General features: G+C 36.9%; 1 protein-coding gene across 6 annotated transcripts in view; it reads right to left on the minus strand.

The window, feature by feature from the left end:
* The window catches only part of PHKB (phosphorylase kinase regulatory subunit beta), a 216,641-nt gene that overhangs the window by 19,979 nt on the left and 180,769 nt on the right, over nucleotides 1–15,893 (minus strand). For 5 of the 6 annotated variants that reach the window (XM_033418877.2, XM_004264872.4, XM_049703681.1 and 2 more), the window contains 6 exons: nucleotides 15,123–15,184; nucleotides 14,876–15,038; nucleotides 13,684–13,765; nucleotides 11,786–11,843; nucleotides 9,540–9,630; nucleotides 6,517–6,719 (listed from right to left, as the gene is read on the minus strand). In XM_033418877.2, the coding sequence (XP_033274768.1) occupies nucleotides 6,517–6,719; nucleotides 9,540–9,630; nucleotides 11,786–11,843; nucleotides 13,684–13,765; nucleotides 14,876–15,038; nucleotides 15,123–15,184 (659 nt within the window). Of the gene's footprint in view, nucleotides 1–6,516; nucleotides 6,720–9,539; nucleotides 9,631–10,555; nucleotides 10,647–11,785; nucleotides 11,844–13,683; nucleotides 13,766–14,875; nucleotides 15,039–15,122; nucleotides 15,185–15,893 lie in introns of all 6 variants that reach the window. The other variant, XM_004264871.3, reaches the window with a different exon arrangement.

Consider the following 15,893-nt stretch of genomic DNA (forward strand, 5'->3'; position numbering starts at 1 on the left):
TTATGTGTAAGATGTACCATGACTCAGACAAATGTTCTTATTTTTTATGTCCATTCAGCCTAATGAATGTTAGCATTTCAGGAGGAATATGGTGTTAAAAGCTGGCTAAACTATCAATCTCTTTAATCATAATCAACATTTGAAAGATAGAAACAACAGTAAAAAGTCAGATATGAATGAGTCTGAAATACTTTAATTAACCTGTAAGGAAATTAAAAAAATGTTTTCTATAAATCCCTTCCCTTCTTTCTTTTAAAATCATGCTACAAACACAAACGGGTGACTTAGAAGAGCAAGAAACTCAACAATTTATAAGAAATTTGACACTCAAGGACTCTATAAATGAATAATTTGCTCTTAAGCAAGGTTTTAAGCAAAACCTTCCAGGGACTAATTCCAGGTAAATTTTGTAAAGAAACATAAATAGAGTATGTGTTTGCTGCTAGCAGTAAATGCAAGGAAGTTGTTCATTTAAGGAGCTGAGGTCTGAGTAAAATTTATTTAAAATAAGTTCCAATAAAAATATATTAAAAAGATACAAAATTATCTTTTTTCTTTTCAGAAGGGCACTATCACAAGCCTCACAGACAGGATAACTGCAGTTCTCTGAGGTTGTTAGATATCCCTTGAGTAGAGACAGGGTTCCAAAACCTTTCTGTTAATATGGTGGAGGAGCACCATGGGCAGGCACAGGAGAATATTTTTTTAAATTTTTATTTAATTAATTTATTTATTTGGCTGTGTTGGGTCTTTGTTGCCGCACGTGGGCTTTCTCTAGTAGCAGTGAGTGGGCGCTACTCTTTGTTGTGGTGCGCAGGCTTCTCATTGCGGTGGCTTCTCTTGTGGAGCCTGGGCTCTAGGTGCGCGGGCTTCAGTAGTTGTGGCTCGCAGGCTCTAGAGCGCAGGCTCAGTAGTTGTGGCACACGGGCTCTAGAGCGCAGGCTCAGTAGTTGTGGCACATGGGCTCAGTTGCTCCGCGGCATGTGGGATCCTCCCGGACCAGGGCTCAAACCCATGTACCCTGCATTGGCAGGTGGATTCTTAACCACTGCGCCACCACGGAAGTCCCCACAGTACAATGTTTCAGAGTCTGCCATGTGCTTCATGAGGTCCCACCAGATGATGGTGGGGTAAGACCATGTCAGATGGCAGCAGAGAATCCAAAAGGGATTTTGAGTTTCATTTTATGAAATGCTTGGGATCATTCCACTGGGCCTTGAAGGAGAATCAACTATGGTGGAAAGGGATACCTCGAGGGTGAACATCTCTTGTGGGAGCAGAGGGTCTTTGCAAACCTAGGACTGGAAGACAAGGGTGAGTATGTGTGTGTTTGTTGGAGGGGGTGGGTGGGGCATGGGATCCTCCTCCTTGGGATTTGTAGTCTGCCAGAAGAAAGCCCCAGAGGTACTTGCTCTCCAAATGCCACAAGATAGAGGACCTCAAATTACCAAATGTCACAGCAATACTGTTTAAGTTTTATCCTTTGCAAAAGACCTTCACATTCCTTACCCAGAACCGCCACAAACCAATGAAGAAGCCAAAGCAGGGACAGCCTCCCTATTTTATATATATGAGAGCTGGAAGAGGGATGGGGAAGCATGAACTCTGGAGTCATTCACCCTAGGTTCAAATCATGGTTCTTAGTATTGTGACCAAGTGCAAGTTACTTAACTTCACTGAATTTTCATAGTATCTTAATATATCTCTTGCACTGTACAAGGGGCTAACCTAGAATTAGTTCCAAATCATCCCTATTTTCTTGGTCTCATGATGAATAAAGGGGGCAAAATCTTATTTTTTATGTTTGTTAATTTGTAACTGTTCAGCCTCCTTGGTGTGTCTTGTACTGTACAATACTAAATAGTACTGATCCTAGATTGGAGGACTGACAAACTAAAGACAAAAACCATCAGGAGACAATGCACATCATAGCTGCTACATGAATACTTGAATGTAAAATGGGTCATAGGCTGAAATCATGTAGAAGGTACCATAAAGGTCATAAGGTTTTAGAAACAAACAGTAAGGCCTGTCTCCCTTAAAAGAGAGCAACACTATACATAAGTGAAAACATGCACAAAGTATTTAAGATTGAAGAACAAGAACTTTGGAGTCAGGCAGTCCTGGGTATAAATCCCAGTTCTTTCACTTACTGATTTAAGTTACCTAAGCTCTCTGAATCTCAAGTTGTTTACTTTAAAATGGGGGTCCTAGTGACTACCTCAAAGTTGTATGGATTAAATCAGATAATATATATGAAGTATTTTTAGCATACTGTCTAGCATATAATAGGTGTGCAATAAATAACATATGGTTATGGAGATGGAGGAGGAAAGGAGGATGAAACCGTTCACCAGAGTAAACTTTTGAGTGCAAAAACAACATGTTACTCACATATGTATCCCCTTAGATCCTTACAGGGAATGCTGATTAGAGAAGTACCATTATAAGGTAATTTGTACCATGCCCTGATATGATTAACTGCACCATTCCATTAATAAGTGGAGAAAGTGCTACATCCTTCTATTCTCTATATGTATGATTAAATTTTCATATAAACAAGGCCCTGTTTAACTTTGTCATTTCCTGAAGGACATGACTTGTACAAACCAAGCGCATTTATCAAAATTAAAAGAGTCTTTTATTTCTCTGAGTAGAGAGCCATGCTTTTATTTTTCCTAAATTCCCCATCACTAGCTCAAGGCAAACTACCTGAATCTACTTATAACCTATATATTAAACAATCTGTCAAATTTTATTGAACATCTCTTGTGGGCTAGAACACAATACAGATAGGAAGAGAAGATCTGGTTTCTATCCTGAGCAGACGTAAATTTCTTAAATAAATTACTTCTTATTTTAAAAAAAAAAAAAAAAGACTCCGGGACTTCCCTAGTGGCACAGTGGTTAAGAATCTGCCTGCCAATGCAGGGGACACGGGTTTGATCCCTGGTCTGGGAAGATCCCACATGCCGCAGAGCAACTAGGCCCACGTGCCACAAATACTGAGCCTGCACTCTAGAGCCCGCAAGCCAAGCTACGGAAGCCCGTGCACCTAGAGCCCGTGCACTGCAATGAAGAGTAGCCCCCACTCGCCACAAGTAGAGAAAGCCCGCGCACAGCAACAAAGACCCAACACAGCCAAAAGTAAATTTTAAAAATATAAATAAATTAAAAAAAAATCAGACTCCTTCCCAACTGACAATGTCCCAGTGTTTAGAGCTGACCCTGTGAGTCCAGCATATGGGGGAAATACATATAATAAGTTGGGCAGGGACAATGTTAATACCCACAATGGGAATATAATGCCTCGGTTAATTCCAGGATGAGTTTCAGGACAGTGAATAAAGTTTCCCGGCAAATTTCTCCATTAGGAGGCTTTTTTCTATCATTAGATTTTTTCTATCATTAGATACTAAGTCAGATGCTCTGTCCTGACATTTTTATTTCGGGTGACAGTTTGAGAAAAAAAGAGTATTTTATTTCTCACAGAAGGCACTGAACATATAGAATAGCAGATACAAAAACAGGAAGAAAACTATTTTTAGAATAAACTAAACATACTTCATTCCCATGCAGAGAAAGAAGCTTCAGGTCAGATGGATTCAAGGAAGAAAATTACATTGGATTTTTGAGAGAACATAAATTAGCCTAAAATGCTGAATAAGCAGTAAAGGAAAATCTACTTAGAGGCTGAAAAACACAGCATTGTAAAATCCTGGGGAACAGTTAACTTTTACTTTAAGCCTTTGCTTAAGTCACCGTAAGGATGACTATCACTTAAAGAGTCCCCTGAATAGAACATTTACTACAAATAATATGATTTGGAAGAGTTATAACCTATACTTCTTAGTCAGCCTCAGAGAAATGCCTGAATCTGTGACAACAGAGTACTTTTAATACCTGTATGGATACAAAGAATCACACCTCTTTTCATTTAGAGACAACTCACATGAAAGACCCATTTCTGCATCCTCATATATAGTCAAGAATTAGAGCTGAAAATTTTAGAGCTAACAGAGACCGAAAAATCAGGATATGATTCACAGTTCTTATAATTGATTTGGAATACATCCTAATATTTGAAAGGAATTATTTTAAGGGATGAAAACGAAGGTCAAGTTCTATGCAGAGTGAGTTCATTTCTCAATCAAAAGAAAGAGGAGATAAAGAATGGGAAGCGCACCTGAAATATACTCTAACTAAAATCAGGTAAACAGTTTAAAAACTAATAACCTCAACTAAAAAAATTTAAGTAAAACTGAAAAACATAACTTACAAAGTAGAAATCTCCCAGAGAAAATAATTGACACCGATTTTATGTATATTTTTCCACATATATATTATACATATATATATATATATATATATACAGTATTATTGTTCTTTTATAAAAAATAGAACAATATATTTGCAACTTTTTTTTTTACTTAATTTATCTTGGACATTTATAAATATCAGTATATTGACTCTATCTTGTTACTTGTAATGGCTGCACAGCGTTTTATTGTATGGCCCACTATTTCAAACAAGCATGAAATGAAGACTGCTGTTAAAGTATGTCTAAATTCCTAGAATGAGAATTGTTGAAACGAGAGGCATTCAGATACTTCCAATAAGCAACTAGTTTTTAATGTAATTTTTTGAAGGAAAAAATGGGTAATCATTTTACATAAAGTGCTTCATACTCACATGCAAAATTAAAACAAAGAAATGAAAGGGAAAATGAAATCAATCCAGCAATAGAAGAAAGGAAAAAAAAAAAAATAAACAACAAGAAAGCATGGTAACTAAAAAGCAAAATATAATGGTAGAAATAAGTCAAAATATAAATGAAATGGCACAAATATCACATATATTTCTATTAAAAGATAATCAGACTGGATTAAAAGTAAATATGGCATGAATGTTAAATATAAAAGACATATCTATACAAAATGAAAAAAGAACATTGAAGGTAAAGGAATGGAAGACAGTATACCAAGCTAATAAAAACAAAAACAGAAAGCAGGCATGGCAGTAATATTAGACACAAATAATTCATTTGTTATATTTCATGCATTGTAATGGGACCATGGTTATGCTTTTAAAAAGTCCTTATGTCTTAGAGATACACACTGAAGTATTTACAGATTAAATGATATGATGGATTTGCTTTAAATCTAGACGGGAGTGTGGGTGAGGTAGGTAGTGGGGGGGTATGAGTGAAATAAGATTGGCCATATGATGATATTGTTGAAGCTGAGTAATAGTATGGGCTTTATTATACTATTTTCTATACTTTTGTAGATGCTTGAAATTAAAAATAATTTTTTAAAAATAATTCAATTACAAAATAAATGACACAAGGAAAGATTCATTGTTAAAACATGGCAACATGGACAAAAACAAAGCTTTAAAATATATAAAGCAAAACGGATAAAAATGCAAGGAGAGATTGACAAATTCATAATCAGGAGAACATTTTACAATTTATCAGCAATCGAAAGTCAAGTAGGACAGAAATAGTAAAGATATTGATGATCTAATTATACAACTAGCAAGCTAAACACTTATTCACACTCACACACATTCACAGGTATTTGCGCCTGACAGGCTACATAGTCTTTTCAAACACTTGATCATCCCCCAAATTGGCCACATATTAGGTTACTCTATATGCTCAAGTATTGTTTTTTGTTGACTTTTTTACAATTAGAACATATTCACGATACCTGCATTCAATACAATCAAAAATATGTTTAAAAAAATGAAAAGACTCATTTGTACTTTACTCGGTTGTGGCAGGCCTTTTAAACATATTATTTTGTTTCACCTCACACAAAACAATGAGGCTGGTATGAAAACAGGAGGGAGGTTCAGCCACTGACCTCAGGCCACTGAGATGATGAGTGGCGGTCTGCACTTGCACTCAGTTCCGCTGGATGCCAGAGCCTGGTCACGTGCTTACTGCACTGCCTCACACAGTGCTTGACTAAGAAGATTCAAGATCACCAGAGCCTTACTTTCAACTTCTCCAAACAGAACACTTACAATTTTAATGACTAAAATTTAGATTTTGGTAGAAAATGGATACAGAAGAATATTCTTAAAAGGACCAAGTTTTTATTTGAGTGTGTCCTCCTGACACCTAATTTTACTAAAAAAACCCCACTCTTCTCTTAAGTCTTATCCACTTATTTAGAGGATTTTTTACAAGTATTGTGCATAATGGGGTTTTTGTTTGTTTGTTTTATTGTTTAACATGATACACCTGCTTAAACCCCTGGAGTTTGATTTTACCAGAGAACAGAGTTATTCCCCTACATCTCATGTTGGGAGTTAAATATGTTTAACAGAAGGGTTTTTTTCAGGCCACTAGTATTTATTTCTTCATACCACCAGATGTTGTCTCTATGACTTAGGGCAAGATGCACTTTCCTAAATACCCACCAGATCTGGGGCAGCACTTCACTCAGAGAGGCCAAGGACCACTTGAACAATTCTCTTTATGCAAATGCAAAGTACTTTACTCACCCAATTCGTATTTTCAGCATGCCACGGAATAACTCCGGGTTATTGGAGATGATCCAGCCAATATGGATGACCAGTTCTTGCTGAATGACCGCCTCCCTCTCATCATGGGTATTACACTTGTAATAGATGATGTTCTTAATCACTCTTGGAGACAAAGGATTAGAGATAACCTCTTCTTCATGTCCAAAGGCACCCAGAGTTACCTATAGGTGGCAGAATTTTATTGTAAAAATGTCCTAGCTACTAACAGATAAAAGAAAAAAATTCAAGGCTCAGGATGACTGGCAGGATGAAATTACTCTATGCAAGCTAGGGAATTAGGTAGAATAACTGTTCCTGCTACTTATTAAAATGGCTTTCAAAGCATGACTCCCACTGGAGTTCATGATGGTTCAGTCTGGTCTGAAATACAAGGGCAGGTGAGGGTCCTGGTTAGGAGAGTGGAGGTGAATGGATAAAATCAGGGAAGGAATATAAATAACTAATGAGATAAAATTATTCTGAATGACTTTAGTACTAGAAACCCCCCAGAGAAACCAGAATACATTGACTAGTTTTACTTTAGTGCACAGCCTATGTTTGAGAGTATATCCTTCACCTCTTTTACAGTTTCTCATGTGGAAGTGTTTACTCTTTAACAACACTGTAATCTTTTCAAAGGCAGGTGTAAGGACATAGAGTTGTAGTGTAGCCCCACTTTTCCTGGCGTAGTTCTAGGCACTCATTTTCAGTGAGTGCTGAAATACTTGTTGATGTATCTCTGGCCTGTGGAGGGGAATAAACAAGACTGCCCACAAGCCTGTGAAATGAGAAAGCACAGACGGAAATGGCAATGAAAATTCAAAGCCAAGAGTGCTGTTGAGCCTGGGCAAGAGAAATAAATACTCTGCTCCCCCCTTCTCCTCTCGCCTTAGCATTCTGCCTCCCAGAAAAGTCTGAAGCCCCTCCTTCCTCCTCATTACCCCTCTCCCACTCTCTTCCTTGTACAGTGCACGATTATAAGATGCAGGAAAAAGAAGAGGACATCAAAGGGCCCTGTGTTTTCTGAGATGAGGGGAGAAGGCAGAACAGGTGTCTTCTGCCCCAACTTTGTGATGGAGTGAAAACTGAGAACTGCTAGTTTATTGTAACACTACTGGTACCAACCAGTTAGTCCAAGTGCGATTACTTTTATTAAAATGTCATCTTGTAAAGAAGAAAGCAAACAGAAGGCACATCATTGCCTCCGGAAGCAATGATGACTAAAGCACTATTTCATTCCAGGGAGCTTGAGATGATCTGAAAGTGCTCTGTAGAAACAATATTACTTCAGTTCTCAGGGTGGAATTTCATAAATAAGCAATTACAAACTTGGAATGTTCCATTCTCATTTCTTTTTTGTAAAAGTGTAAGATGCAGTGAATGAATGGACTTCATACACCTGAAGCAGAGCTGTCAGCCTCCCAGGTACCCAGCTCTGTAAGTGACTATTTCCCTGGGAGATGTGCTGGTCTGGTGGGCAATGGTCCAGCCACAGCCTCAGGACAGGCTCCAAGGCCTCCAGGATTCTGCTCTGTGAACAGAATCTCAGAATCACAGGCTGAATCTCCCTCTAGATAGTGTATAGAATGGACATGACCAACCCTAACCTACCCCTCCTCTCCAACTGTCAGGTGCCAGTGACCTCAGAGATCATCAAAACCTTCTCATACATCGTAGAATTAACTATATTTTCAGATATACTACAGGGGCCTAAAATCCAAGGAAAAATAGCTTCCCAAAGCCTGTTTACTTTCTTTAAGGGGTGGCTCAGTCCAAGGCAGCAATACAGGACTCTGTGGCTGGATTTGAGGATTGCAGTGAGGAAAGGAACCCCATAAGTTACTACCTGTGTCTTGGTCTTTTTAGCTGACGAATGAGAATGAAAATTCTACCTCTTAATAATTTGGAGAAAATAACATATGTGAAAAGTGATTTAAATTTTTCTTAGGAGTTTTTTTTATTAGTACAATAATTTTTTCATTGTTATTAAATATTACAGAATAAAATATTCTTTCAACTTTTCAAAAGCTAGATGTCAAGATGAAATCATTTCTGTTTTAATGAGTTAAGAGCCCTGAGATATGAACAATGGGTTGATTCCATCAGAGAAGGTTAAAGTTTTTTGTATTATTATATCCCTAGGTTAACTATCAGGAAGACATGACAAAGCACACATACTCCCAAAGGAGAGATAGAAAGCAAGCAGGTTTTCATTCCAATCAAATGATTATTCAGCCAGGTAATTAGAGCTTATAGAAAATAAAACAAAAAATGAGCAGCCATATTCCACTCCACATAGCCACGTGCACAGGCTCAATTCAACCCACATTCACCAAGTGCCTCTCAAAGGCCATGTTGGGCACACTGGGACAGGTGCTGGACAAGACATGGACCATGACCTCTGGGGGTTCACGGCCTACCCTGGGGTGAGAGACACCCATTTAAATGAACTGGGATCCAGGGCAGGTTGTGAGGAGTGTCACAGGCCTACTGTGAGAACCCAGAGAAAGGGACTGCTAACTGGAGATGGCTCTGTGAGGAGAAGATGACAAGAGCTGGCCTTGGTGGGAGGGGAGGAGCTGGAAGGAGAGGTGGTCCAGAGGGTTAAGGATCTGGGGAGTCAATGCATTTCTAAGGGGGAGAAGAATCTTAAGAGGAGGAGAAGGGAAAATGCGCCCTTCACTGCTCCCTGTCTTTGTTCTACCTATCCTAAGCCTGTCTGGAGTGCTTTAGTAGGTATCATACCATTTTCTTTGTCAGTATCTTCACTGATCTCAAGTTAACACAGAAGTTGAAAATTAAAGCTCTGAGGTGCAGCACAAATACTTAGTATCTGTGCATCTTTAAGACTAGATTTTGCTTGGGGAAGGAGCCTTTTGTAGAAATGCCTGAGCCGTGACTGTGAGAGACCTATGACACTGAGGCTTGCCAGATTTAAAAGCCAGGGTCCTGCCCAGAAACCTTTGTGACTGTGACGAAGAGTCTGAAAATCAGATACTTACCTGTTTGCCCTGCACTAAAACATTAGTAATGGATGGGGCCAGGCTGTCCACTAGTTTACTTAAAAGACTTGCTGTATGGCGCACCACCGACCTGGGGGTGAAGAAGAGAGCAGGCCAGAGGTTGACAAATCTAAATGATGAATGAGTGGGGCCCTTGAACGGGGAGACTTAAAAATATACACAATTAGGTCCTCATGTAATAATATGGAGGAAACAATGACCCCAAGACACTGGACCTAACAGCTGAAATCTCCCAGATTGTAGGACCAACCAGAATTAGGGAGGGATAACCTCATCCTCACCTCTGCCACCAGCATTATTTGTGCCATTAACAATTTAAAAAGAAAGAAAAGGGAGCCTAACTATCCCTTTGGCAGGGAGTGGCATAGGAGGAAGAATTGATTATTCTGATTTTGCATTAAAAAATTCATTATTAAGACTGTCACTGGTACATGCCCTCTATTCCTATAACCCGCTTTAAATCAAGTTTCTTTCTGTGCCTACATAACCAAATCCCTGGATCAGGGGACTCACTTAGTACTCAATTTTAGGAAGTGATACAATGAAATACCAGTATTTTTTTTCTTGCCAGAATGCTGGAGGAAGGAATTCACACTGCTATTTTTACATTTCTGAAAAAGTCTTAGACTGTAAGGAGAACAGATTTTTAAGCACAGCACCTGCAATACATAAGACACTTTTGCCCCCTCAAAAGTAAAAATTCATGTGGGACTTTTAGATGGAGAAAATAAAATAAAAATGTAGGTTTAAAACTGTTTTCTTGTATTTCAGGACATCTATGGGAGCTGACCAATAAAAAACACTTACATTGCTTAATCTCAACATAGATGAACTAGTAGAAAATTAAGTCATATCTGATAAAGTTAGTGAAACAAACACTTTTAGAGAAGCTTTCACCCACACATTGTAAGACCAAAAGACATATTTAACCCTCAGAACGCAAATAAGCCCACACATTTCAAGCAGCTTGAGTTTCCACATTCTGTGCATGTTACCTGTTTCCCATGTACCAGAAAAGTAGTAATGTGTGGGGCTATAGAGGAAGGAAATTTCTGGGTAAATGCAGCCCCGTAGCGTACCGCCAACCTGGGTATGTCAGTGGAAAGCCATAAAAGGGAAAATACAGTAAATAAAACTTCCAGGAGTTTGTTCTTTTAAACATAACAGTCAGGACTCTAAATGTTTGCTAATGATTTATCTAAAATATAAGTATTAAACATAAAGCAAATACAGGTTTGCTTAACCGAAGATAAGATTATAGACCACATTTGAAATTTACTGACTAAAAAGCAACACCTATTGGTTTGCATGCCTTACTGTGCTGAGAATTTACAGTGAAAATCTGAGACTTAACCACAGGACTATTACATAATTTCTTCTGGGTTGGAATGGTATATTTATTATAAATCATAGAGTTGAAATACTGCTAAGAGACTGTTTTGTCTAATCCCCTTATTTTAGAGATTAGAAAACAGGCTCATCAAGGTTAAGGGAGTTTCTTATGACACTGCTTGAAACTTTTTTTTCAAAATTAGATAATAATGGGTTATTAAAAATATATATATATTTATATACTCTTAATTTCAAAATGTTAGATTTTGCTAGTAAAACTGTTATAATTGCTTCAAAAATGAAGATGGCATGCATTTAGACATACCTACCCCATTGTGAAATAAAACAACCTTATCTCAACTTACCTAATTTTTCTTCAGTCTCTGGGAAGAGACTACCTCTGCAGAACGTATCAGTTACTTGTTATGAAGCAACTACAATCACTGGGATTCATTCAACTTAAGTCATGAGAGAACTATTTCCTAAGTATATTATTTTTTGCTTGTGATTAAATGAAACACTGGTCTCTTCATGACCTTCTATAACAGAACAAGTTTCCCAAATACAAATTAGAACCTAAAGCATCTTGCTGGGACAGAGGAGGTGCAGGGTAGGAAAGAGCCATTGGAACATCATTCCAGTGCATCCTCTCCAGGTTCTATTCCTATGGGTGTCTTTACTCCCAGACATGTTTTTAATAACTTGGGAGAGCCATGATAAAATGCAATGTAGGCAGATTCTTAGAAAGTAGGCTGAGTCACAGTGCTGTAACCTTGGAGTTTAAAAGTAAAAATTAGGATGAATAACCACCTTTAAGACTGGTCCATTACCTTTAGGATACTGAATATGAAAACATAAAAATAAAACATAATGACAAGGACGCTAATACGAACCAACATTTTTTGCTGCCAGCTCTTCTATAGACTCTCTCAATGTGATCAGAAACGGTACCTAGACATCAGATAATAGAGTCTTTGTTGAAAAATGCTTTTTATTAAATGCATAACATTTATTCCCCTTAAAAAAAAACACTCTTGAATTTTCATTTTGTTCCATTAGAGTTAATACATCCATCCATTAATGTTCTGAACTACCTGACATATTTAAATATGTAACCCAAATATATAGTGTGAATGTCTCCAACCCTTGTTACTACTTAGTTTGAGTATATGATTTGGAATAAGTACTTTATTTCTTGAAATTCATTGTTTTCTTAATACACAATCTATGTTTTTAATAAATAAAAATAAGTTATTTTAATTTACTATAGAAAATAAAAAACAGAATATAGCAAATTGAACAAATACTATAGACTGACTATACATAATTCTTCATTTATTTGTTCAAAAAAACTTTATGGTGATTCTGTTATATGCATGATCATATACCAGTGCTCAAAAAATACCACTGGGTTTCATTCTTTGGGAGCAATTTACATGTGGTCTGGCATCATGACTGGTTTGTCAGTAAATTAACCACGTGACAGGACAGAGCACAAAAAAGGGTAAACAAGGGTAAAGGACAAGATCTTTATCATTTTACCCTGAACTTATTTTTATAACAAATTGGATAAAATTATATTCAGATTCTGTAGATGCTTATGATTTTCAATATATAAGGTTTCACAGATTTAAAACATTTAAAGTCTTTTAAATATCTAAGTAACAGATGAATATTATTCCCAAGTTTATAAAAATGGTTTAAAAAATAATTCTCTCAACATTTTCATTATAAACTATTTTATATAAATTTTGTTTCATTTTAAAGCACTACTAAAATAACCATTCTGAATTCTAGGTTCCTAATGAAATGTCTGCTTTTTAATTATCCTATTGTTTTAAAGTATAAATTTTGATGTCCTCAATATAACTAGGATCCTGTTTACACTTTGAGTTTCAAGATTAATTAGAAACATGAAGGATTCTGTTTGAAATTTGCTTAAAGTTCTTCTGCCTTAATAATATTAAGTTAAAAAATTAAGACTATTCAATTCACTGTATAATACTCAAGCCAGTTATCTCTTAGCTACAATAATGCAAAAACTAAGTAGACCTTATTTGAATAAACAATTATGTTTAGTTCACTACCAGAACTATAAGTTTTATTAATTACATTGCTGTTTAGAATATTGACTCAATTTCTAAATCTAACTAAACAATATGCATCTCTGGACAGAGAACTTTCAGATGAGCTAAAAACTTTGAGTAGCTAGACATTAAATACTTGAAATGTATCCTACATTATTCTGTATTATAAAATGCTGGAAGTAGACCATGATGTAGAATTCAAAGATTCCTTAGAGTAGTGACTCAACATACGAGTGTAGATTTCAGGGATAATTGGGTTTCATCCTTAATGCAGAGTGGACATGAACATGATTAGAATGATTTATTTTTGTAAACAGTCTTGAGAGTGCAATTCTACTAAATGCCATGTTCCATTTCAAATGGCTGCTGCAGACCATGAAGGAGCTAATTTTTATAGCTATAATGATTGAATATTGTTCTTGGAAACATACAGAAAAAAAACTGGAAACAGAAACTGTCAATAAACAACTATGGAGTTATCAGAGGTTAACAGTCACAGGCAGAATCCAGGTTCCAACACCATTCAGACAATCAGAGAAGGGGGTATGAATTTTCCTTTTAAAAGTTTTTTTTAAAAAAAGGTTTAATAGAGGAGAAAATAATTTGTAACATTTTAGTGGATATTCATTATGCATATTTGATATAAGTTCAAAAATAGAGAGGTCTTTTTATTTAAAAATGTTCTCTTAGACATGTACTCTTACCTTCCTTTGTGATGAAGTTGGGCCCTTCTCTTTTCAGCAGTATACCCAGCAGGATGGCTTGGCTAGCCAGACAACTACAGTCCTGAAAATATAAATCACTATGAGTAACTGTAATGAATGGGTACAAAAATTACCACAGGGGATAACTAATCATGAAACCACATGATGCAAAGAGGAAATATTCTGCTATGCAATTGAGAAAAGATAAAATGTCATTGATATACTACTGAACGTAAGATGACATTATACAACTATTTATTTTAGCTATCCTGGAAACAGTGGGTAGGCAAGCTAGCTTCCTGGGGTAGTAGGATTTACTAATCAAATTTTCCAGGAAACAAGATAAGTAATGAATAGAAAATATGTTGTCTACAAGCATTAATACTGATTCTGCCACTCTGAGAGATTCGGCCAAGTCATTTAATCACTCCCTTGTTGACTTTACTTGTTCATAAATGGGAGACCATGTTGCTGTCAACCCAATGTGGAGAGAAGGATGAAAGGAGGGGATGTATGTAGACCACTTATTATATGCATTATGTTTTATGCCTACTATATCATATTTATGCTTATGTCGATCCATAGATAATATCGATCAATCACAAGAACTGGTATCTGACAGGTTATATATTTAGCCTACATGCTCAAATTTGTATGGTCTAATAAAATGTCACTGTGTTTATAGCTCTACCATTAGAATTTCATTTCCTTTGATACGTACTATACCTTATACCCCCACCCCTCCTCCTTTAAAATGAAAATAACCTTAAGGAAGGTATAATACTAGGTTGCTAACATAATATTCATATGGATGTAGTTATAGGATTGCTTTCCTCGGTAACTGGAGAGACTCAAAGCAAGCATTAGACCTAAAAACTGAGACAGGAGAGAAGACCTGGGTTGGGAAAAGGCGACAAAGGGCACTGAAAGAGAAATCTGGAGATCCCAAAGGAAACTATACTTCTTTAATGGGTTACTCAAGACAACACACTCCTTAAGCATCTTTAAGACATCCGCACTAATATCAGACCATGAGAACTACCTCTCATTACTGCCTCAGGTACAGACAGGCATCTACCTCCAGGTTAACTACAACCTTCTCTGGGAGGACAAGAAGAAATATGGTTTGCCCCTGGGAGTTCCTGCTCTGCCAACCTCACTCAGGGCCATGTGGGAATTGCATCTTCCTCACATTCAGTTTTTGAAGAATTTCATGGGTGGGTTTGTTTTTCCATTCAGTAATGGTGACATCTGGCTCCTGTTCTTCTTCAGGAGCATTGGAGGTACTGCTTTGTCGTTTGACTTTTGAATGTTTGGGAAGTTCTAGTTCCTCAAAACTCTTAAATTCTGGAAGCCTAGAATTTAAAAGAAAAAGTTTCAGATTCCCTGCATTCCTAATGTAATCTCAAGAAACACAATAATAACCTAAAAGAACTTACTCTTCTGTGTCACTGATTCGTAAGAAGTCAAGTTGTTCTACCACAGCTCCAGATATTAGTGTCTGAAACGTGATTGAGAAAAGAGTCACAGCTCTTAAATTCATCAAGCCGCAACCTTATGATCTATGTACATACTTTTCTGTAAATATATAATACTTTTTAAAAAGTTTACTTAAAAAATATACATGATGTTGGGCTTCCCTGGTGGCGCAGTGGTTGAGAGTCCACCTGCCGATGCAGCGGACGTGGGTTTGTGCCCCGGTCTGGGAAGATCCCACATGCCGTGGAGCAGCTGGGCCCCTGGGCCATGACCGCTGAGCCTGCGTGTCTGGAGCCTGTACTCCGCAGCGGGAGAGGCCACAACAGTGAGAGGCCCGCGTACCGCAAAAAAAAAAAAACCCCAAAAAAAAGCCATGATTTTTAAGTAACTTCTTAAATGAACATTCTACAATCAGACAGATTTTCACATACAACAAATCCCCCTGAAATAGAACATACACATCAAGCTACAAGCTCATGAGTCATAATAAATAGCAGAATCAACATGAGATGAATTGTTTTTCTTTCCATCCTCTTATTTATTTTTAAGCTCAATTAAATTTCAGTATTTATTAAAATGTTAGAAAATAAAATTTTGAAATAAAAAAAAACATGAAATACCAATGTTGTCTTCAGAAAAGATAATTACGCTTTGGATTTTGCTACAGTAATATATTTCAGGGCTATCCAATGATGAGACGTTGCCAACTCTCCATTTTTCAGGATCATGAA

The sequence above is a fragment of the Orcinus orca genome, chromosome 20, assembly GCF_937001465.1.
Source record: "Orcinus orca chromosome 20, mOrcOrc1.1, whole genome shotgun sequence".
Classification (NCBI taxonomy): domain Eukaryota; kingdom Metazoa; phylum Chordata; class Mammalia; order Artiodactyla; family Delphinidae; genus Orcinus; species Orcinus orca.